We start from the raw sequence: 22,202 nt of genomic DNA, 5'->3' as shown, positions 1-22,202 counted from the left end.
TCTCTATGCAGTACTTTGTATCTCCAGGAATTATTTATTTTATATCTGCAAGTTATAATCCTCTTCATCTATTTTTGCTCATCCCCTACCCCCTCCCTCTGGGACTTTTTAATAGAACAAGATACAATTTCTAATGGCAAAGAGCTTATTATTACATCGAAATGTAACTAAACTCTCATGTTCATACATGTTAGTGTAATAATATAGTCACTTTTGGAAATAATATGATTTGAGGAGAGCAAAAATAAAACCTTGAAAGGGTCATTGTGTCATTTTTCTTTGGCTGAGCATGTTTTTATCTCACTTTTTCCCAGCAATGACATTGGACTGGCCATATCAGATAGTTATTTGAGTTTGTGTCCTTCAAATAGAATAGCCTTCAGGATTTAATGGTTAAAAGCAACTGTAGGGGCGTCCCGGTGGCTCAGTGGTTTAGCGCTGCCTTCAGCCTGGTGTGTGATCCTGGAGACCCGGGATCGAGTCCCACGTCGGGCTCCCTGCATGGAGCCTGCTTTCTCCCTCTGCCTGTGTCTCTGCCTTTCTCTGTCTCTGTGTCTGTCATGAATAAATAAATAACATCTTAAAAAAAAAAGCAACTGTAAAGGAAAAAATTAGTACATTTAGAAAAGACTACTTATTGAAGAAAAGTGGAATACTGTGTGGTAGGTGGTTAGTTATGGTTTATCATTGAAAGTATTGAAGCTTAGTGTGTTGTTATTATAATTGACCACTCTATTTGAAAGTTATATTTATTTTGCTGACCATAAAGGCAGATATTTGAAAAGTACAGAACACTTTTTACAAAGAAGAAATAGAAATTAAAAAATAGAAATCCTTTTTAAAATCCTGTTAACCAAAATATACCCACTATAAGCATTTTTATATATACACATTAAAAGTATATTATTTCTGCACAAATGAAATCAGATTGTATTTGCTCTACTATATTTTTATCTCCTTATACTCTTCCTTTCTAATATTGAGTGAGTGGAAAGTATAGTATGTTCTCAGTGACTTTAAGGCCTCGATGTGTAAGTTCAATTTCAAAGTTGATATGTATGGTAAAATAACCTCAGCCAAACCTCAGGGGAAAAATCATCACAACATCTTTTATTTCTCAGTTCAATAATTCAAAGGTAGATATGGTGGAAAACTTGAAGTTGATTTTTATTTTGTTGTATATTGAAAACATACCATTATTCTGGAAACAAAGTAGTTTTCCCCCATATTAAAAAAATTTTTGTGAAGTATAAGGTACAGATGAGAGAATCTACAGTGGTTAACCTAGACAGTTTCTCTTATCATTTGACTAACATTTTATGGGTATATCTCACCAAAACCAGCCAGTGTTCTATTCCTAAGCAGTGTATCTGAGTTGCCTATTGTCATACAGTTGGTATTACACTCTAAACTTATCAGAGAGACAATTCAGGAACTTGTTCAGAAGTAGCCTTACTCTTTGTGGTAAGATTCAAGATTTTCTCTGTTACTGCAGGAATTTTGTATAAATAAGCCCTAGCTAAAAATGTTATCTGTGAATAATATCTCCTTTGGATTTTGAAAAGTCATGACTGGTAGCAGTAGAGTAAGCATTCTTGAAGACTGAAAGGATATAGTTGTAGACTCCCATTGACCTGAGAATACAGCCCCACATTTTGTGTTTAATAGATCCTTGAGTTCAGATTCATTTCATGTAAGTACATAAGCAGATAGAAATCTTGAATAGCACGTTTTTATTTTTTAATCTATTCCAGGAAAAGAAACTATATCACCTGGAAAATTTTCACTGCTTAATGCATTTAATCAGTTGAAACTTTATACAAGCAACTTCTGTAATCTTAGCTATAATTAAGTCTGCTAGGATTTTGGATAACTTCTCTATAGACAGTCCTGCTAGTTTTTTTTGACTTCTCAGTCATATCTGTATTCTTTAGAAACCTTGCAAATGATTATCAAAACTGCAACTGACTTGCTTGCAGCTGATTTGACTGTTGTCTGGAAAATATATATCTGGGTTGCAGTGGTTTTTAGCACACAACTGAGAGAGCAATTAAACAAATTTATTATATGCCTATTGTGTCAGGCACTGGGCTAGCTAAAGGCAATATCAAGCTAGTTCAGACATGCTCCTTGTCTATAAGGAGACCACAGTTAGAAAAAAGAAAAAAATAGTCAGCTACACTGTAATATAATAAATGCTATGATAGAAGTTTCCACTGGGTAAGAGTCATGTATAAGGATATCTGTTAAAGTCTAAATTCTTAGAAGACGGGTTAGTGTAATGTGTATTTTCATTATATCCTGTAGTGAGTTGCCCAAAATAAATGCTTACGAAATATTTATGTAATACATGAATTAACGCACAAATCTCAGCCTAGAGAATATTCTTTTGCTGTTATGTCCAGTAGAATTAATGCTTTGATGCATTTCTACTAATTAGTCTTATTTTAAGTTTTTCTGTTGCTTCTCCACATAATTTAACACCTTCTGAGAAGATCTTGTACATCTGTTTCTCAAAATATTGGCACTGACTGAGAAATGTAATTTCATTGTCTGTTGTTCTGTCAATCCTCTCAAGGTATCTCCCACTACCAGGTCATCACATTCCTCTGTCAATCTTTAGCTGCAGATTTCTCTTTTTTTTTTTTTTTTTTTTTTTTTTAGCTTTATTATTTTTTTTTAATTTATTTATGATAGGCACACAGTGAGAGAGAGAGGCAGAGACACAGGCAGAGGGAGAAGCAGGCTCCATGCACCGGGAGCCCGATGTGGGATTCGATCCCGGGTCTCCAGGATCGCGCCCTGGGCCAAAGGCAGGCGCCGAACCGCTGCGCCACCCAGGGATCCCCAGATTTCTCTTTTACTAGATCCTTAGTTAGATTTTTCCCTGGTCCTGATGAGAAATGATAAGATAATTAAAGTAAAAATAGCAGTGATCTTTTAACTAGGCAGTTTTTAATTCTTTTCGTGATAAACCCTAGAAGATGAGGGAACACCATCAGTAAATAATAATGTTATTGTGATTGTGCCCTTATAGGAAGGGCTAAGATGAAAAGCTTTTTAAATATATTCATTGGGGTGCCTGGGTGGCTGAGTGGTCTCAACGTCTGCCTTTGGCTCAGGATCCTGGGATCAAGTCCGTCCGTGTGTGTGTGTGTGTGTGTGTGTGTGTGTGTGTGTGTGTCCCACATTGGGCTCCTTGCAGGGAGCCTGCCTCTCCCTCTACCTATGTCTCTGCCTCTCTCCTTTGTCTCTCATGAATAAATAAATAAAATCTTAAAAAAAATAAATCTCTTCATTGAATGAGTTATGTTGACTTTTTTTTCTGTGTGAGTTATCATGACTTTTAATGAAATAATGCTGATTTGTACTTGAGTATGGCCAAATGAATTTTTTTTTTTTCTGAGTGAGTGTAACCTGGTATCTAGTGCAGTCTTAGAATTTTCATCTTATTTTGTTATGGCTTCCTTATGTTATAGCTACTTTTAAAGTAGTGCCATTATTTTTTAACCTTCCATATAACTAGATAGTTTACTGAATATTGAAATTAAACATGTAGGTGGTTGTGTTATTTTTTTTTATGTGTTTTTTTTTTTTTCTTTTTAAATATGGCAGCATTAATCATTTGCTGTGGAAATAAGCTGTACTGGTTCAGTTGCCTGGAAAGTATTATTAGCTTACCTGTTAGAAGATGTGTGTGTGTGTGTATATATGTATATATACATATATATATATAAATTTTTTTTCATCTTAAACAGATCATTGAGGTTGGACTTTGTGAAGTTTTTGAATTGATCAAGGAGACACGATTTTCTCATCCATCCTTGTGCCTCAGGAGTCTCCAGGCCCTGCTTAATGTACTTCAGGGTCAGCAGCCAGAAGGCCTCCAGTCAGAGCCACCCGAGGTCCTAGGTAAGTGCTCAGGGGGCATTGAATGAAATCTATAAATTTAAATAGCTTCTCCTATGAAGCATATGCAGCAGCCTGTAATGCATTTGTTTTTGTTTTTTGTTTTTGTTTTTGTTTTAAGTATGATACTGAAACAGCAGGGATATAAATTTTCAGGTATTTTCCTATGTTCTACTAAAGTTACAGTTTAAGACTTCTCTAGTTCATGCACAGACATTTCTTGATTATTGTCATGATGGGGAAAAAAGCAAAACATAAGTCCTTGGAACCCAGAAGTAATCCTAAACCCTATAGTTACCATTAACTTAAATTGTTCTAATTAAAGCTTAGGCCAAAATAGCAAACTTTGAATTTCTCTAACTTTATGTGTTATTCTGGGTAGTTAAAAAAGTGGAAAGAGAGGAAACAAATGCTACCAACCCAAACAGCACATCTAGTTTCCCAACAGAGGGCATTTCTTTTGTATTCATTATAAATAAAAATCCATTTTTATTGTAGATAATGCCTTTTGGATTAGTGGCAACTTCCAATAAGTAAAAATGCTTGCTTTTTTGTAAAGTGTATTTGGATTTTATGAATGCACACCTTTCGTGTTACTGATAGAGGTTCAATATATAATCCTATATAAGCAAGTTAGGAGCTCTTAAACAATAGAAATAGAGATGGGGGCAAAAATTTGAAAACAATTGGCTAATTGTTTTTCTCTGACGCTAACCATGGGCCTTGAGAGTCTAGATTTTTCTAAATCTCAAGCATTAGTTCATATTAGAGTCATGTGGGCCCTATCTGTGAATTTTCTGATTCAGTAGATTCAGCATGGGGCCCACGAATTTGCATTTAGAAAGGTTTCTGGGTGATGTGCTACTGCGGCTTGCCTGGGGACCACACTGCTGGTGTGGACTAGAGTTTGATCTTTTTTTTCTAGTTGGCTGTTTGGTGTTTATTAGACCCACATGTGAGAACCTCATATTGGTCTTGTTTTGGTGGTGGTTTTTTTAGGGGGGACGGATCACATGGTGATTAGTTTTTGTGTTTGATTTTTTTGTTGTTTGGTTTAGTGGGGGAGTGCTTGCCAGGAAAACAAGCTAAATATTTTTAAAAAACCAATACCCTCCCCCGCCCCATGTTATTAAATACTAGTACTAAATAAAAGCTGTCATATGGTAAGAAGCAGGCACCTTGTTGACTCTCCTTTTGGTAACAGCAAAAATCATATTACTATTGTGACACTTTATTTGGCATTACAGCATCTTACTAAAGCTTTTATTTATTTGATTGGTTTTATTTGAGAATATTTTGCTGTTTCTAGCTCTGGTTTGTCAATTAACAAATAATTGAAATATTTAAAATATCCACTAAAACCTGTATATCTTACTTGTTACTTTGAATAACGTGCTTAAGCATTTCTTTTTCTTAGATCTTCTGGCATACGATTGTCTTTTATCAGTTGTTATACAGCTTGTTTTGTATCCAGTCTATATTAAATACTCCCTTTCCTTTACTCTTTTCAAAATAGATCTTGTTCTTAATACTGGTTTTGAAATTATGTGTGCTTTAGCTTAAACATCTTTATTTATTAAAACTTTTACCTGATTAATATGTCTGGGTTTTTTTTTTTCCTTGTTAACAGTTTCAGATGATGCTATACCTCTTTGATCTATCTTTTATCTTTTAGTGTCTATTTCTTATCTCTTCACTGCTTTGACTTATTTTTCTATTGAGGGAGTTACCATCATTTTATATTTCTAATTTTGTTAAATTAGCTCAAAGATGTAATTTGGTTCTTTCAAACTAAATTTCTGTTGAAATCTGCCTCTTTTTTCCTTTAATTTAGTAGCGTAATCACATTAATATACTTCAGGTTTTTTTCATGAAAAAATTTGGTTTTATTCATAAAAATATAGGTATATATGTATTACTGTCGGGTAGGGAAAATACAGGTGTATATGTATTTCTGGATACACGAAGCTCCTTTTCTTAGCAAATGGATTTTGATTTAGAAATTGTTTAGTTAAAAAAAAATCACTTTTCTTACATCCATTTTTCTGTTCTTTTAAGGTTGGAATATATGTTTTTAAGTCTTCACTTAAATGTAATAGTATCTCCTATGTTCTGGGCTAAAAGTGTAAAATTCAGGGGTGGTCACTACAGACATTGTTGCTGTTATTATGGGACTTAGCATCAGATAGTTGGACATGTGTGATTACAGATATGCATAAATAGTATGGGGGAAAGTAGAGGGAGTTCTGGGAGTCTGTAACAGGCTTCCTTGAAGATGTGACCCTGGAGATTTGAAGAATGAGTACGAAGGAGTTTGCTGAATTTCTAGGCAGAAAGGGCAGCATGCAATAAGTGTCTGATACAGGAAGGAGAACGACTGAACAGAGATTGGCTGGCTGGAATATGGAGAGTCAGGGAGGGAGGACTTTGCCATGAGTGAGGAGGGAGGCAGGGACGGGATCATGTGAAGCTTCATAGGCTGTGTTACAGGAGCCTCATGGCTATTGTTCTAGGAGAAATGGAAAGTCATTCGCTATTTCCTGATGCTTTAAAAAAAGTTCTTTATTTTATAGCGCTTAAAGTGTTCCATTCCCCTTAAATCTAACTTTTTTGATGACAGGCATTCTGCCTTGTTTGCCAGAGTACTATCACAACCCAGAATAGTTTCTCATGTTCAGGAAGAATTCAGTAAATATTTGCTGACTAATTAAAGATGAAGGGCCAGAAGGATAATGATGGAAGGTAGGATGGACAGACGGAGTTGGGACAGATGAAAGGATGACGGGAAAGAAGGAAAGTTGGAGGGAAAGGTGAAGGGAAGGAGAGAGAGTGGGATGCACAGGCACGTGACGTGAAGGAGGGAGGGAGAACGGAATGAAGGAAGAAGGAACAAACAAAGGGATGAGTGGATTTTAAATAAAAAAACAGATTTTGGGTTTAAAAAATTCTCTTTGGCTATAAAGGGGCAAAAGTGAACAGAGAGTCACTGTTCTCTGTTAACAGAGAAACTAGAAGCTAGTTTATGAACACTGTTGTAGTCTGAGTCCAAGGTGGTGGGTGATAGCACGGATTGTGAAGACAGTCAGGACCTGCTAGAGCATGCAGAGGTGTTAGGAAGAGAACTTGACAGGGCTTCACTGGTGTGAGAGATACAGGAAATGAAGAAGAGCACAGGAAGGCTAGGCTTCTGTGAGGTAACAAACAAACCCCACAAGGTCTTTTAATTTCCAGAGAGTTGCAGTTCACAAATTCTTTCTCTTGTTTTCTTTTTCCCTCTCCTTTTCTTTATCTTTCTCAATTTTGCAGTTTTTTTTTCTGATTTTCTTTCTTTCTCTTTCTGTCTGGAGTGATCACTTGTAAGGATTTTCAAATTCCCTTTCTGTTCTGCAGAAGAAATACCCAGAAGTCTGTTGATTCAGTCTTGAACAAAGTTGTTCCGGGAATTTTGTGTGGAAATTTCTGGTGGCCATAGAACATTCAGGGGTTACTTTACCATCTTTGCCACTAAATGGCTTTATCATGTCGGGAAAATCTCTTTATCTCCGTCTCAATTTCATTGTCCGTTGAAGGGGGAGAGTATCTGTCCTACTGACTTGGAGGTCTTTCTACAGAATAAAATGAATTATATACTCTCTTTATAAATTATAAATGTGAACTGTTGTTATGTTAGCAATAAAGCAGCTTTAAAACAAATGATAGCATGTGTTTTATGTATTCTCTTGTTTTGCAAATATATAATTTTCTTGATACTAACATTTTAAGAAGCTTGTATTCTTCCCACTCTAAAAGGTAAAATAGGGATGCCTGGGTGGGTGGCTCAGTGGTTGAGCATCTGCCTTCGGCTCGGGTCATGATCCCAGGGTCTGGGGATCAAGTGCCACATTAGGCTTCTCGGAGGGAGCCTGCTTCTCCCTCTGCCTATGTCTCTGCCTCTCTCTCTGTCATGAATAAACAATAAAATCTTTAACATAAAAGGTAAAATAGGGGATCCCTGGGTGGCGCAGCAGTTTGGCGCCTGCCTTTGGCCCAGGGCACGATCCTGGAGACCCGGGATCGAGTCCCATATCGGGCTCCCGGTGCCTGGAGCCTGCTTCTCCCTCTGCCTGTGTCTCTGCCTCTCTCTCTCTCTTTCTCTCTCTCTCTCTGACTATCATAAATAAATAAATTTTAAAAAAAAAGGTAAAATAAGTGCAGTGAGTAGTCTGTTATTTGAGAGGATATTTCTTGAATGTGTGAATTGATCAAGACAAATTTCTTTTAAACAATCTGGGATAGATTCTATTTTTATATTTACAAAAATAAGGGGTTGAATTAAATGTTCTCTGAGATCCTTTTTATATAAATATTCTAACTTTGGGAGGAAAGGGGTAACTAGAAAGGAAGTCGTGCAAAAGTAAGTGTCCTAGGTGTCTTAAATATTTTTTTTAACGAAGCAAGGTAAAAATAAATCAGTAGACACATTGATGTTCTGTATGTCGAATATAATTGAGTTCTATTTTATTTACAGAGTCTCTCTTCCAGCTCCTTTTGGAAATCACTGTTCGAAGTACTGGAATGAATGACAGCACAGGACAGTCTTTGACAGCACTTTCCTGTGCTTGCCTCTTTAGTTTGGTGGCTTCTTGGGGAGAAACAGGAAGGACACTTCAGGCCATCTCTGCTATCCTAACCAACAATGGCAGCCATGCTTGCCAAACAATACAGGTATTTCTTTTTTTTTTTTTTTTTCCAATACAGGTATTTCACTTAGAGCTGCTTAGATGGTTCTAAGATGCCAAGTTTGAATCTCACCTTAATTTATGTCAGTAGGAATCCTCTGCTTTATCTCACTAATTAATAGTGATTTGATATATCCAAGGTTGATGTATAAATAATCTACAGTGTATAAAGTAGTAAAATGAAATTTGGCAGAAACTCTTGTATCTTTTTTTTTCTGTATAGATTCATCTCAGGGTATATTAAGGTACAATCTAAATGATGAGCTGAATTGCCAGTCCAGAGAGGAGGTGTTTGTGTTGGGGATGTGGAGGGAGAATGTTCTTGGTATCCATGTACTAAGGCATGGAATTAAGAGGAGTGGACTACTGAAGACTGAAAAAAGTTTAGTATAGTCTTAATATTGAGAGCTTTCAGCTAATAGACAGGACTTGCATGCATATCTGTCTGACTGTAATATTATGCTTAAACATTAGGCCTTGTACAACTCCAGATCCCCTGAATCAACAGCGGTTGAGGTTCTCTATAGACGTGCCCTGTCCCTGCATCCCTGTCTCCAGCCTCAACAACACCATATTAAAGCCTACTATCTTAACGTGGCTTAGTATTCTTCATGATTTGGTTTCATTCCATCTACTCACTTCATTTTACAGAACTATCTTCACCAGGCTATGGGTGGAGGAAGAAAAATCTTTCCTAAGAACATATAACTCTAACATTGCAAATTCTTTGAGATTCAAATGCATATTACCTGTCTTGTTGCAAAAAGCTTAAGCTGAGAGTTTAAAATAGGGCAGGGATGATAGTACAATAAGGTATCTTGTTGAAGAAGACCAAAATCCTTTTTGTAGGAATGAACTCCAGGTTTCAAAGGCTTCCCACAGACAAAACACATCTGAGTTCACAAACAAAAAGCGCATAGAAAAAAAAAAGCACCATCATTCAGAGTTAGTAGAAACAAATATAACAGAATCAGTCCTGCCTAGTCTGTATATATTGAAATTATTTGAAATAGATATAAAACGCATATATATTTAATATGGTAAATTAATACAAGTATCACAAGTATAATTAAGGAATAAGAATATAAAAACAAATCAGATGGGTCAGGAAATGAACCAAATTGAACTGGAAATAAAATAATTACAATCTGAAATTTTAAAGGTGAGTTAACCATTGGATATAAAAAGGAAGAAATTATTCAGAATGCAACACGGAGAGACAAAGAAGATATGAAAGGCAATATAAGAAATGTGAATGGAGAATGAGAAAGCCTGGTGTATCAACTTAATTTGAGTTTCACAAGGCAATAATGCATTTGTGTAGAGCAGTACTTGAAATAATATGTAAGGTTTTCCAAAATTGGTAAATGACATAGAATCCTCAGAATAAGGAAGTCTAGTTTATCAGAATAAATTCTCTAGGTCCTGCCACGGTGTTGGTGAGAGAAAATCAAAAGGAGAGAAAAGGAGGAAACCTGAGACTTCTTATTGTAGTACTGGGTTGTCTTAAAACTTTAGTACAAAAAAAAAAAAAACACTTTAGTACATTTTTAGAAAGCATGAGAGAAATAGAGTTATGTTGAAGAAACATGTTAATTTCTGCTTCCTTCCTAGTCTCCACAAAGGTTATAATAAAGGAATTTTTTTAAGTTTAGATTTTTAAGAATGGAACATATTTTTGAAAAAATAGAAATTGGAGAAAGCTTAAATTGTCTTAAGAGGCTAATTCCCATAGAAAGTACATTGATTTCACCTAAAATTCCAGATGGGATTTGGAATTAGTAGTAATAGGTACCTGGAAAGTGGTGGTGAGGGCAGGAGCTAAAAATTCATTAGAAATCTATATAACAGAAGGTAGAGAACCCCAGAGCTGTTCTTTTGCCCTTCGTAGCCAAGCAGCTGTTGTTTTCTCATACCCCCAGAGAGAGAGGTTTGCTGCCTGAAGAAACTGAACTAGAGAGGCCAGGGAAACTAACTACAGTTGAGAGTGGAAATAGGAGCTAGGCGAAAATGGAGATTAAATGAAAATCTTTGTATTGATGATGAAGTTTCTTAATCCTGTTTCCAGAACACTGGCCATAGACTTATTATAGCTTTTAGGAAAAAGACTGGCAGATTCTACTTTGGAGAAAGAGTGAGAAAAGATCCACAAATGCAGACATTTGGTGGAGGGATGGAGGTGAGGAAGGAGTCCTCCAATGAAACTCCCAATCTTACTTAGTGTGATCGTTTTTGAGGTGAGCTCAAATCAGGTGATCTGTCAAATCCTGTCTACTCATGCCAAGTTTCCTACCAGTTTTTTAGTAGCTTACTCTTAAGAATAAGTGTACAATCAGATAATTTGTTTTTTGGGTGTTGAGTTTGGTAAATTATTTATAGATTTTTGGATACTAACCCTTTATCACATATATCATTTGCAAATACCTTCTCCCATTCTGACGGGTGCTTTTTAGTTTTGTTGATTGTTTCCTTCCCTGTACAGAAGCTTTTTATCTTGATGAAATCCCAGTAGTTCATTTTTGCTTTTGTTTCCCTTGCCTCCAGAGATGTGTCTAGTAAGAAGTTGCTACAGCCGATGTCGAAGTGGTTGTTGCCTGCATTCTCCTCTAGAATTTTGATGGTTTTCCGTCTCACATTTAGATCTTTCATCTACTTTGAATTTATTTTTTATGTATGATGTAAGAAAGTGGTCCAGTTTCATTTTTCTGCATATGGCTGTCCGGTTTTCCCAACACCATTTGTTGAATAGACTGTCTTTCCTCCACTGGATAATCTTTCCTGTTTTGTCAAACATTAGTCGACCATATAGTTGAGGGTCCATTTCTGGTTTTCTGTTCTCTTTAATTGATGATCTGTGTGTCTGTTTTGTGCCAGTACTGTTTTGATGATTACAGCTTTGTAATATAGCTTGAAGTCTGGAATTGTGATGCCTCTAGCATTGCTTTTCTTTTTCAAGATTGCTTTGACTATTTGGGGTCTTTTGAGGTTCCATACAAATTTTAGGATTGTTCTAGTTCTGTGAAAAATTCTAGCGGGTATTTTGATAGGGATTGGATTAAATGTGTAGATCACTTTGGTCAATATAGACATTTTAACGATATTTGTTCTACTCCATGAGCATGGAATGTTTTTCCATTTCTTTGTGTCCTCTTCAGTTTCTTTCATCTGTTCTGTAGTTTTTGTAGTGAAGATCTTTTACCTCTTTGGTTAGATTTATTTCTAGGTATCTTAACGGTTTTTGGTACAATTATAAATTGGACAATTCCTTGATTTCTTTTTCTGTTGCTTCATTATTGCTGTATAAAAATGCAACAGGTTTCTGTACATTGATTTTGTATTCTATGGCTTGACTGAATTCATGTATCAGTTTTAGCAATTTTTTGGTGGAGTCTTTCAGGTTTTCTACATAGAGTATTATATCACCTGAGAATAGTGAAAGTTTGACTTCTGGCCGATTTGGATTCCTTTAATTTCTTTTTGTTTGATTGCTGAGGTTGGGATTTCCAGTACTATGTTAGGTAATGATGATGACAGTGGATATCCCTGTCTAATTCCTGACCACAGAGCAAGAATTTGTTTTTTCCCATCAAAGATTGTATTAGCTGTGAGTCTTTCGTATATGGCCTTTATGATGTTGAGACATGTTCCATCTATCCCTACTTTGTTAAAGGTCTTTATCAAAAATTGATGCTGTATTTTGTCAGATGCTTTTTCTGCATCTATTGAGAAGATCATATAGTTCTTATCCTTTCTTTTATTAATGTGGTGTATCACGCCTATTGATTTGTGAATATCAAACCACCCTTGCAGCCCAGGAATAAATCCTACTTGACCATGATGAATGATTCTGTTGTGCTGTTGGATTCGATTTGCTCTTGTTTAGGTTTTGTTTTGTTTTGTTTTTTTGCATCCATGTTCATCAGGGATATTGGCCTGATTCTTGTTTTTAGTGAGGTCTTTGTCTTGTTTTGGAATCAAGGTAATGCCGGCCTCATAGAATGAGTTTGTACCCCAAAAACAAATAATTCAGTTAAGAAATGGCAGAAGAGGGGCACCTGGTGGCTCAGTGGTTGAACGCCTGCCTTTGGCTCAAGTCATGATCCTGGGGTCCTGGGATCGAGTCCCACATTAGGCTGCATGGAGCCTACTTCTCCTCCCTCTGCCTGTGTCTCTGCCTCTCTCTTTGTGTCTCTCATGAATAAATAAATAAAATCTTAAAAAAAAAAGAAATGACAGAAGAGGTAAGTAGACATTTTTTCCAAAGAAGACATACAGATTGCTAACAGACCCATGAAAATATACTCCAAGTCACTCATCATCAGGGAAATACAAATCAAAACGACAGTAAGATATCGCCTGACATTTGTCAGAACAGATGTTGGTGAGGATGCAGAGATAGGGAAACCCTCTTACACTGTTGGTGGGAATGCAAACTAGTGCAGCCATTTTGGAAAACAGTGTGGAAGTTTCTCAAAAAGTTAAAAATAGAACTACCCTACGACTCAGCAGTTGCACCCCTAGACGATTAATCAAAGGATACAGAAATACTGATTCAAAAAGGCACATGCCCCTGATGTTTATATGCAGCATTATCAACAATAACCAAATTATGGAAAGAGCCCAAATGTCCATCAACGGATGAATGCATAAAGAAGATAATAGGGTGTGTGTGTGTGTGTGTGTAGTGGAATATTACTTAGCCATCAAAAAGAATGAAATGTTGCTATTTGCAACAACATAAATGGATCTGGAGAGTATAATGCTAAGTGAAATAAGACTGTCAAACACAAATAATCATAATTTCGCTGGTATGTGGAACAAAACAGATGAACATAGAGGAAAGAAAAAAGATAAAGGCAAACTATAAAACAGACTCTATTTTGTTCTCTACAGAGAACAGAGGTTTGCTAGAGGGGAGTTCCCTGTGGGGGATGGGCTAAATGAGTGATGGGCATTAAGGAGGGCACTTGTGATGAATCACTAAATTCTACTCCTGAAACTAAAATTACTCTATAAGTTAACTAATTAAAATTTAAATAAAAACTTGAAATACTAAAAACAAAAATAACAAAATAATTGTTATATAACAAAATAACAAAAATAATTAAAACAAAATAACAAAAATAATTAAAATACTGCAGCAGGAAAACAAAGTGTACGACCAAGTGCCACTAGGCTAACATGAAAAACAAATCCTCCAAATCAATAATAATAGTAAAAGACACTTTGGATAAAAAGAATATAGAGAACAGAAGAAGCTCTAAGAAGCTCTGCGAGAAAATGATGTTCGTTACTCCTCACTCAACCAGCAGTCGTGTTTGAAGGTTGATGAAGATGCTTTGGAATAGGCAAGATAGAGAACAATTTTGACTTCTGCACCTGCCTCTTCCTTAGTCTAGACCAGAACAGTGTCTCATGAGGTGTGTTGCCAAGTGGGAAAAGTAGAAATGGTGTGTTTGACTTTATTGAGGGGAGCATGGGGAACACTTAGGGGTAGATATAGAGGAAACTTAGCAAATGCAAAAATAGGGCAATTGTTGACTTAACAAAAAAAAAATTACACAAGGAGAGAAATGTAATATGTTAACACAGTTTTTGGTTCATGAATCATGATTATACAGTCATAATAAATGAACTTTGAATACTAATTTAACCAGAAATTATCAGATAGCTCAATTTTGAGTATTTGGGACAGAAGGAGGGGCATCATCATTCATTATAGGCACCAACAGAGAAAATATCTGAAGCGAAGCAAAAAAATTAACAGTAGAAGCTTTGGCATAATATATAGGAATGTGGATATTCTAGGTAAAAAAGTTTAAGATTAATATAGCTGCTTCTAGGGAGAACATTTGTAGTATTCAGCTACATATATGTTCTGTATAATTTTATTATATATAGTATATGTTATAAATTATATGTAGGAAATTGTATAATTTGGTTAAGTCAGTGGCCTTAGAACTAGAAGGGGAAGAGAATGTATCTGTGAAAAGTGGGTCACTTACTACTGTGAAAGCCCTTCCCTCTACAAAATGCTACCCAATAGAAATATAATGTAGTCTACATATGTAATTAAAAGTTTTTTATTAGCCAAATTAAAAAGGTAAAAAGAAACAGGTGTGGTTAGCTATTTTAATGAGGTATTTCACTCAACTCAATATATCCACAAAATCTTTTTATCATGTAGTTAATGTAAGAAGATTATTATTAAAAGTCTGTATTCTTGTGTTTATACTAAGTCTTCAAAATCCAGTCTGTATTTTGTATTTAAAGCACTAACCACATTTCAAGAGCTCAGTAGTCACATGTGGCTAATGGCTGCCATATTGGACAGTGCAGCTGTAGAACTATGGCTGGTGGTGCCCTGGAGGGCTGGGTATGTTATTGAATGTGGTAAAAGAAAGACAAAAGATGAGGAACAACATTCCCAAGCTGGTGACTGTTGAGGACTCAGTTACAGTGCCAGGTATATAGCATGTCTTTGATAAATACTGGTTAAATTAATGCTGTGAATGAACACACAAATGAGTTTTCATATCATGGAATATTGCTGAATTTGATGCACAGTACTCATAATGGAGAAACAAAGTAGAAGAGAAACATTGGAAATTTTATTTCCATCTGTAGAAGGCACACCACAACGTTCTCTCATGTTTAAATTTGTGCTTTGTTGTGATAACGGATATTATTAATAAGTATGAAATCATTCAAAAGATATTTTGGCTTGTGTGTATTCTAATCAATATAATTTTATTTATATCCAGTGTTCATACTTTTTACTAGTGTAGTATGTTTCCATCCACAAAACTTGAAATCGTAGGCAGAACTGGTTATTGAATGTTTTGGAGAAAGATGCATATTTCAGTGTTTTGAACCAAAAGTGCAAGTTAATATTCTTTGGATTTGACATTTTTATCTTGGGCTGCTTGAGATCTGCTTCTTATAGGTAAATTCCTATAGTTAGTGCTTTTTACTGATGTGTCAAACCATGATCATTCTGAACAATTTATTTTCTCATAAATGATCAGGTATTACTGAAATATCTTTATTTCACCTGTTTCGTGTTTGGGACATTTAAAAATACATATTTATTTGTTTCTTGTCTTTCGAATAGGTGCCAACGATACTAAATTCACTACAGAGAAGTGTACAAGCAGTGTTGGTGGGAAAAATTCAAATTCAGGACTGGTTTAGCAATGGCATTAAGAAAGCAGCTTTAATGCACAAGTGGCCATTAAAAGAAATATCCGTTGATGAAGATGATCAGTGTTTACTTCAGAATGATGGATTTTTTCTTTATCTGTTATGCAAGGATGGATTATACAAAATAGGCTCCGGATACAGTGGAACAGTTAGGGTAATGTAATTTCTTATAGTTCTTACTTACAGCAGAAGTTATGTCCATCCTGAATTGTGTGTTCTCAGTTTCATTTTTAGAGTACTATTTAATTTTGATGTAATATTTCTTTGAAAATCATGATGGAAGCATAAATATTAAAAATCATCCATTTGTGGGGTTTTTCATCGATTATTAATTATGAAACTATTCATGGGCTGTTTTTTGTTACTTTGCAGGGCCATATATATAATTCTACATCTCGCATCCGAAACAGAAAAGAAAAAAAGTCTTGGTTAGGATATGCTCAGGTAAGAGAATATCCACAATAAACCAAACTTTTCTGGCTTGTACTTGTTTGATCGATAAATAATATCACTTCTGTTTAAACAGATATAGTGTATTTTTTAATATTATGGCTAATAACAATGATGCAGTGTAATATAAAAATCATTGGCTTCGAATTTATAAGAGGTTTACTTTTAGTTCTGGCCCTGATCTTTCCTAGCTGAGTGACTTTGGACAATTGAGTTAACTTATTTGATCCTTATTATTTATCTATAAAATGGGAATAAAAATGTCTTCTGTTGGAGTTCTTATTTAAGTGTATTTCTAGGGACACCTGGGTGCCTCAGCAGTTGAGTGTCTGCCTTTGGCTCAGGGTGTGGTCCCGTGGTCCCCGGATCAAGTCCTGCATCGGGCTTCCCATATGGAGCCTGCTTCTTCCTCTGCCTATGTCTCTGCCTCTCTCTGTGTGTGTCTCTCATGAATAAATAAATAAAATCTTTTTTTTTAAAAGTATTTTTCTAGATAAGAATCAGAGACCAGGGATCCTGGGTGGCGCAGCGGTTTGGCGCCTGCCTTTGGCCCAGGGCATGATCCTGGAGACCCAGGATCGAATCCCATGTCAGGCTCCTGGTGCATGAAGCCTGCTTCTCCCTCTGCCTGTGTCTCTGCCTCTCTCTCCCTCTGTGTGACTATCATAAATAAATAAAATTAAAAAAAAAAAAAAAGAATCAGAAACCATCATTACCATTTGCAAATATGAATTGGGACTGTATCTGTGATCTGAGTCCAAATTAGAGCTTCTTGTACTAGACCCGTCATTATAAGTCTGGATCAGTACCTTCCAGGAAACAGTATGTGATCTGCCCAGTGAATAGATTCCTATATGGAGGATCATAAAAGAGAAAGAAGTTAGGCTATGTTGCTTTCTTAATGCGTGATCTCATCATTTGACTAATATGGCCAGATGGGTGTCAGCAGTCAGATACCTTACTGCACCTCCCATGGAGAGAAGCAGATGAAGGATAGACAAAGGGCCACAAGGGTTTATTTCCATACTATCCCTTCCTGAGAGGTAAAGTCCAAGCTGCATTGTGGAAGGATATAGAATAAAGATATTCCTGCATACCTGTTTTGCTCAGCTCACAGCTGCTCATCATCATCAAATCAAAAAAAATGAAAATATTTTGAAAATTAAATTGTTATATGAAAAATAAATTCTATATCAACTATTAGGGAGATTTTGAAATTAAATTTTAAATGTCAAATTAATTAATGATTGTCTCTTAAAACTTGGTTCAAAACATCTTATTGAATTTTTATTTGCCAGTATAGTATTTTATGTAAGAAATAAGGACATGGAAATAGTTCCATGGCATATCGTTCCATCTAAAGCCACCACCCTCTTCATTCCTAAATATTAACCAAACTCTTAAAGCTATTTTTCCTTAAAGTATTTTTTGAAGCAACAGTGGTCATTTCTCTTATTTACTTGGCAAGTGATAAAATAATTTGAACAAAATGTCCATATTGCCCTGTGTGGTATATCTAATATATGTATCTGAGGATGTAATAGGTTAAATTAATACCCAGTAGTGTACAATTCTTCCTTTTATTAAAGCATACCCATGTTCTTATATTTTTAATCTTTAATCTGTTTTAGACATTAATATTTACATACTACCATACCTCAAAAAACTGTATAGATCTGTGTGACTGCTTTTTCTGCCAAGTAGCTAGTGAAAAAATATTTTAACACTTAACAGCAAAATTTTTTGTTATTTTCAGGGTTTTTTATTATATAGAGATGTGAATAACCACAGCATGACAGCCATAAGAATAAGCCCTGAAACACTGGAACAGGATGGTACTGTAATGTTACCAGGTATGTTATTCAGTTAGTCATTTGTTTTTTTTCCACAGGTGATTTTAAGAGATATGCATGTTAGACCATTTGGATATATAAAAAGTGATTAGCAAGGAATAGTGATTGCTTACATTAGGTTGAAAAAAATCTTGACATACAAATCATTTTATAGTCTATATAAAATTAATGCATGTTAGGAAAACAGACATGAGCAATATAGTATAAAGTGTTTTAAAATTTGTTTTCAAATCACTGCACATCTGCAACCTGATCTCTCATGCTCACCCCACCAAGATGGTTTCAGCTCCTGAATTAATGGGGTTGAGGTTACTTTGTTGTTCCTAATAAAAGTATTACTCTGGCTTTCCTATAACTTGATATGAAGAACCCTCTATTGATTTTTATTACTACTTTAACAACAGTGCACTTTAGGTTTTCCTCTTAATATTAATGAGTTTTGGAAACATTTTAGAATGGATCAGGAATTTTTTTTTAATTCCATCATTTACACATTTTAATAATACTCTGGTAAGGCACTTTGGACATAATTCATTTTGCTTTAATTTTGAGGTTGTACATACATATTTATCACTTAAACCATTGTCTAAATTCTGGGTAGTGGATCTTAAATTTTGTGGAACACAGGGCAAATGTATAATATATTATCCATTGTAAGGTCCTTCAATTTGTATGTATCTTTAATGCATAATGAAGGAGTTTGCTTAATATTAAAATCTTAAATGTTTAATGTGTCTATCAATAATTTCATGGAAAGCAGCAATATATTACTTCTAAGCACTTGACCATCTGAAAATGAGAACTATTTCTGAAGAATACACTGGGAAGGATAATTGCTCCCAAGCTGCTTGTTAAATTTTAAATTATTCTTATAACTTCATCAAACATTTATTTGAACATTGCTATACACATAATATATCCAAATTAGTGTACATGACACTGTGTTAAGGTAAATGCCACATTTCATATGTGTTTCACACAAAAAAAGCTACTTTGGAAAACATAACTTATTAAAGCCATATTGTAAATAACTATCTGTTTTCAGATATACCTACAGGGTTTTTTTTTTTTTTTTCTTTTTCTTTTTTTAAATCACCACAAATCTTTGACCAACATGTCTCTGGTGATGATGGTGATGATGTTAATTTTAAAATAATTACATGCACCCTCTTATGTAGATATAGATATAGATACACATACATACTTATATTTTTTAAAATCACATTTATTGTATAAGTATCTTATAAGCAAAAAAATCAAAATTAATTGCCACCCCACTTCCCATATATAAACACTATTAGCATATTGGTAAATACCTTGTCTTTTTCCTGTGTATGAATGGACAGTGTAATAAAAAAAGAGGTCATATGCAGCCTAATGCATTTTAACCTATCCCTTTCACTTAATATTCTGAATATATTTCTAGACCATTAAATAGTCTTTCACAAAATCGTATTACAAAATATATTTCATTGATTAATATATTGGAATAGAAGTTCCTTCCAATTTTTTACCATATAAATTACACTGTAATGAGCATCCCTGTCACTCTGTTCATGCTATTTTAGAATAACATCCCAGAAGAAAAATTCTTAAATACATGCCTCCTCCCCCAACAAGTGAGTACTAATATAAAGAATTTACTTTTGAGAAACCCTGATCAATTAATAAAGATTGTGACTGAGAAGATCATTTGAAAATGGCTTATCTATAGCTGTTTTATTTATTCCAACATGATAAAAAATGACTTGCTAATGTTTTTATTCAGTTTAAATCACTACATCATTTAACATATGAAGTGCAACTTTTAACAGTACAAGTGTGGCTTTCATGTTTCATAAATACGCACCATATACAAGGTGAAGAATGAATCAAATATTGGGAGGACAGTCCTGTGCTGTGTGTCTTCCTAACTGGCAGATGTTGCTTGATATTTTCCTGAAGATGCTGTCTTACTACATGCTGGATAAAGAAAGGATAAGGAGAAGATCTTTTTGAAATCATGCAGCAGGAAGACCTGCCCTCAAGCCTGAAGAAGCCTATCATCATTTTTCCATGTCTTTGATCTGCACTGCAGTTTATTCAATAGCACTTTTTTCCCCATTGCTAGGGGCAACTCTGTAGTTTTCACATACAGACAGAGCAGAAGTAAATTGTCAGGTTCATAGATGCTAATGAATATACCATATTTAAAATTGACATAAATCTGATAATTCCTTGAGCTTCATGTTCCAACCTGTCTTTGATTCTAACTTATAAATAAGTTATTTTCAACCTAGTATTGATGAAATTAGAATACTTTTTTCCCCATTGTCATTTTAGCCTTTATATGTTGGCTTATCTTTTATATTGTACCCTTATGTCATTTACTCTCCGTGTCTGGTGACAGATTACCTCAGATCATGAGAATTTTTGCCAGTCTTCTTGCGCCGCTTCACTCCTCACCCCTGCATTTATCTGAAATTATAATGAGTTTTTCTTCTTTGCTTTTTAGTTTAAAATCTTACTGCTTAGAGCTTGAGAAGCATCTTTCTTGCGCCTCTTTGTATTCTGTACAGTGGACTAGGAACTCTTTCTTTCGATTTCTCCTCTCTTTGATTACCAAGTCTCTTGGGCTACCAGTGGGCCTTGTCTCCCAGTTTCTATTTCCAGTTTGTGATCACTGAATTCTCTATTTGGTAAGGGTCTGCCTGTGTTTTGCGTATTTATAATAAGGAAGTATGCTAGTATGAAGCTCCTGGGCAAAGATATGGAGTAATCCAGCTTATTTGGGTGGGCTCCATTACTGCATTCCAAAACCAGAATTTTATGTTTTGTTGATTCAGGTGCAAATAGAAATGAAATAAAATTTTTTTTGTATTGTAATTAATGGAGAGATTCATCCTAGTTCTCTGCAGTTATTTTGAGAAGTGTGTGTGCTCTTAAACTTGCTTGCTGAACATTTGTTTTTCCAAAAAGATATAGTTTATACTTAGATGTTGATTTTGCTTGTAGTTTCATGTTATTTAATAGCAATCACTAACACATGTCCCAGTGGTCCTTCCGTAATACTGGTATCCCTTGTTATAGTGGCACTTGTGCATTATTTTGATCAAAGTATATATGCACTGTTCCACAGAGATACATATAATATTGACAAAACACATTATTCCAGCCAAAATATGTGAACACTTTCAGACAAAGGAAATACATAAGCTTAGATGTGTTTGTTCTACGAAGCGTATGAACATTTAAAAATGTATAGCATGCTATGGGGCACCTGGCTGGCTCAGCCAGTAGAGCATGTGATGGTTGGTAATGGGGTCATGAATTCAAGCTCCATGTTGGGCATTAAGTTTACTAAAAACAAAAAAAAACACAAACCCACAAAAACGTATAGCATATCAAATGCTAAAAATGCTGGGAATAACAAACTTCAAAGTGAAAACTGTACAACCTATTCTGTTTAATAAAGCAAGGGATATCTGTAGTTGGATACCATAGACCTCAAATGCAGAAGCTTTTAGGTCTATATGTATTTTTCTGTGACACTAATGACTGTGATGTATGTCTGAGAGTAGAGTGTTGCCTACATCGCATGTGATTGTATTGAAATGATTATAACCAACATAGTTTGTTTACCATGGTGCATGTTTATTATCAAACTACATCCAATACTAATTCATTTTGAAATTAGGTGGGCTTTCAGGTCCTTGATTATGGAAGATTTATAAATGTAAGCACAGATGTAATAAGTAATAGTAGTTGAATTATTTAGTTTCTGCTAATTTGTAATTCTTTATTAAAAAGCACAGTATCCCTTTGAGTTTAAGTTTATCCTTATTGCGTGGAGAACTCTCATTCTGACTTCAACAGAGGAATAAAGTCATTTTATGAGCTGTTTAGTTATATTGTAATATAATTAGTTTTTCCTCTTTTTGTACAGATTGCCACACTGAAGGTCAAAATATTTTATTCACTGATGGAGAATATATTAATCAGATAGCTGCTTCAAGAGATGTAAGTACTTTGAATCATGAATAGCTAGTATAAACGAAATACCCTGTTTCATGAATTATTTGACCTTAAT

The 22,202-nt window shown here is 35.0% G+C and overlaps 1 protein-coding gene across 24 annotated transcripts in view; it reads left to right on the top strand.

Annotated features, from left to right (window-relative positions):
* MYCBP2 (MYC binding protein 2) overlaps positions 1 to 22,202 on the top strand; it is a 266,736-nt gene that overhangs the window by 43,936 nt on the left and 200,598 nt on the right. For all 24 annotated transcript variants that reach the window (XM_072760790.1, XM_072760789.1, XM_072760784.1 and 21 more), the window contains exons 4-9: positions 3,759 to 3,912; positions 8,417 to 8,613; positions 15,742 to 15,984; positions 16,203 to 16,274; positions 18,037 to 18,133; positions 22,059 to 22,132. In XM_072760790.1, coding sequence (XP_072616891.1) covers positions 3,759 to 3,912; positions 8,417 to 8,613; positions 15,742 to 15,984; positions 16,203 to 16,274; positions 18,037 to 18,133; positions 22,059 to 22,132 — 837 coding nt within the window. The remainder of the gene's footprint in view (positions 1 to 3,758; positions 3,913 to 8,416; positions 8,614 to 15,741; positions 15,985 to 16,202; positions 16,275 to 18,036; positions 18,134 to 22,058; positions 22,133 to 22,202) is intronic.

The sequence above is a fragment of the Vulpes vulpes genome, chromosome 6 (genome assembly GCF_048418805.1).
Source record: "Vulpes vulpes isolate BD-2025 chromosome 6, VulVul3, whole genome shotgun sequence".
Lineage (NCBI taxonomy): Eukaryota > Metazoa > Chordata > Mammalia > Carnivora > Canidae > Vulpes > Vulpes vulpes.
Note: the sequence above shows the minus strand (reverse complement) of the source record. Positions and strands in the feature narration are given on the sequence as shown.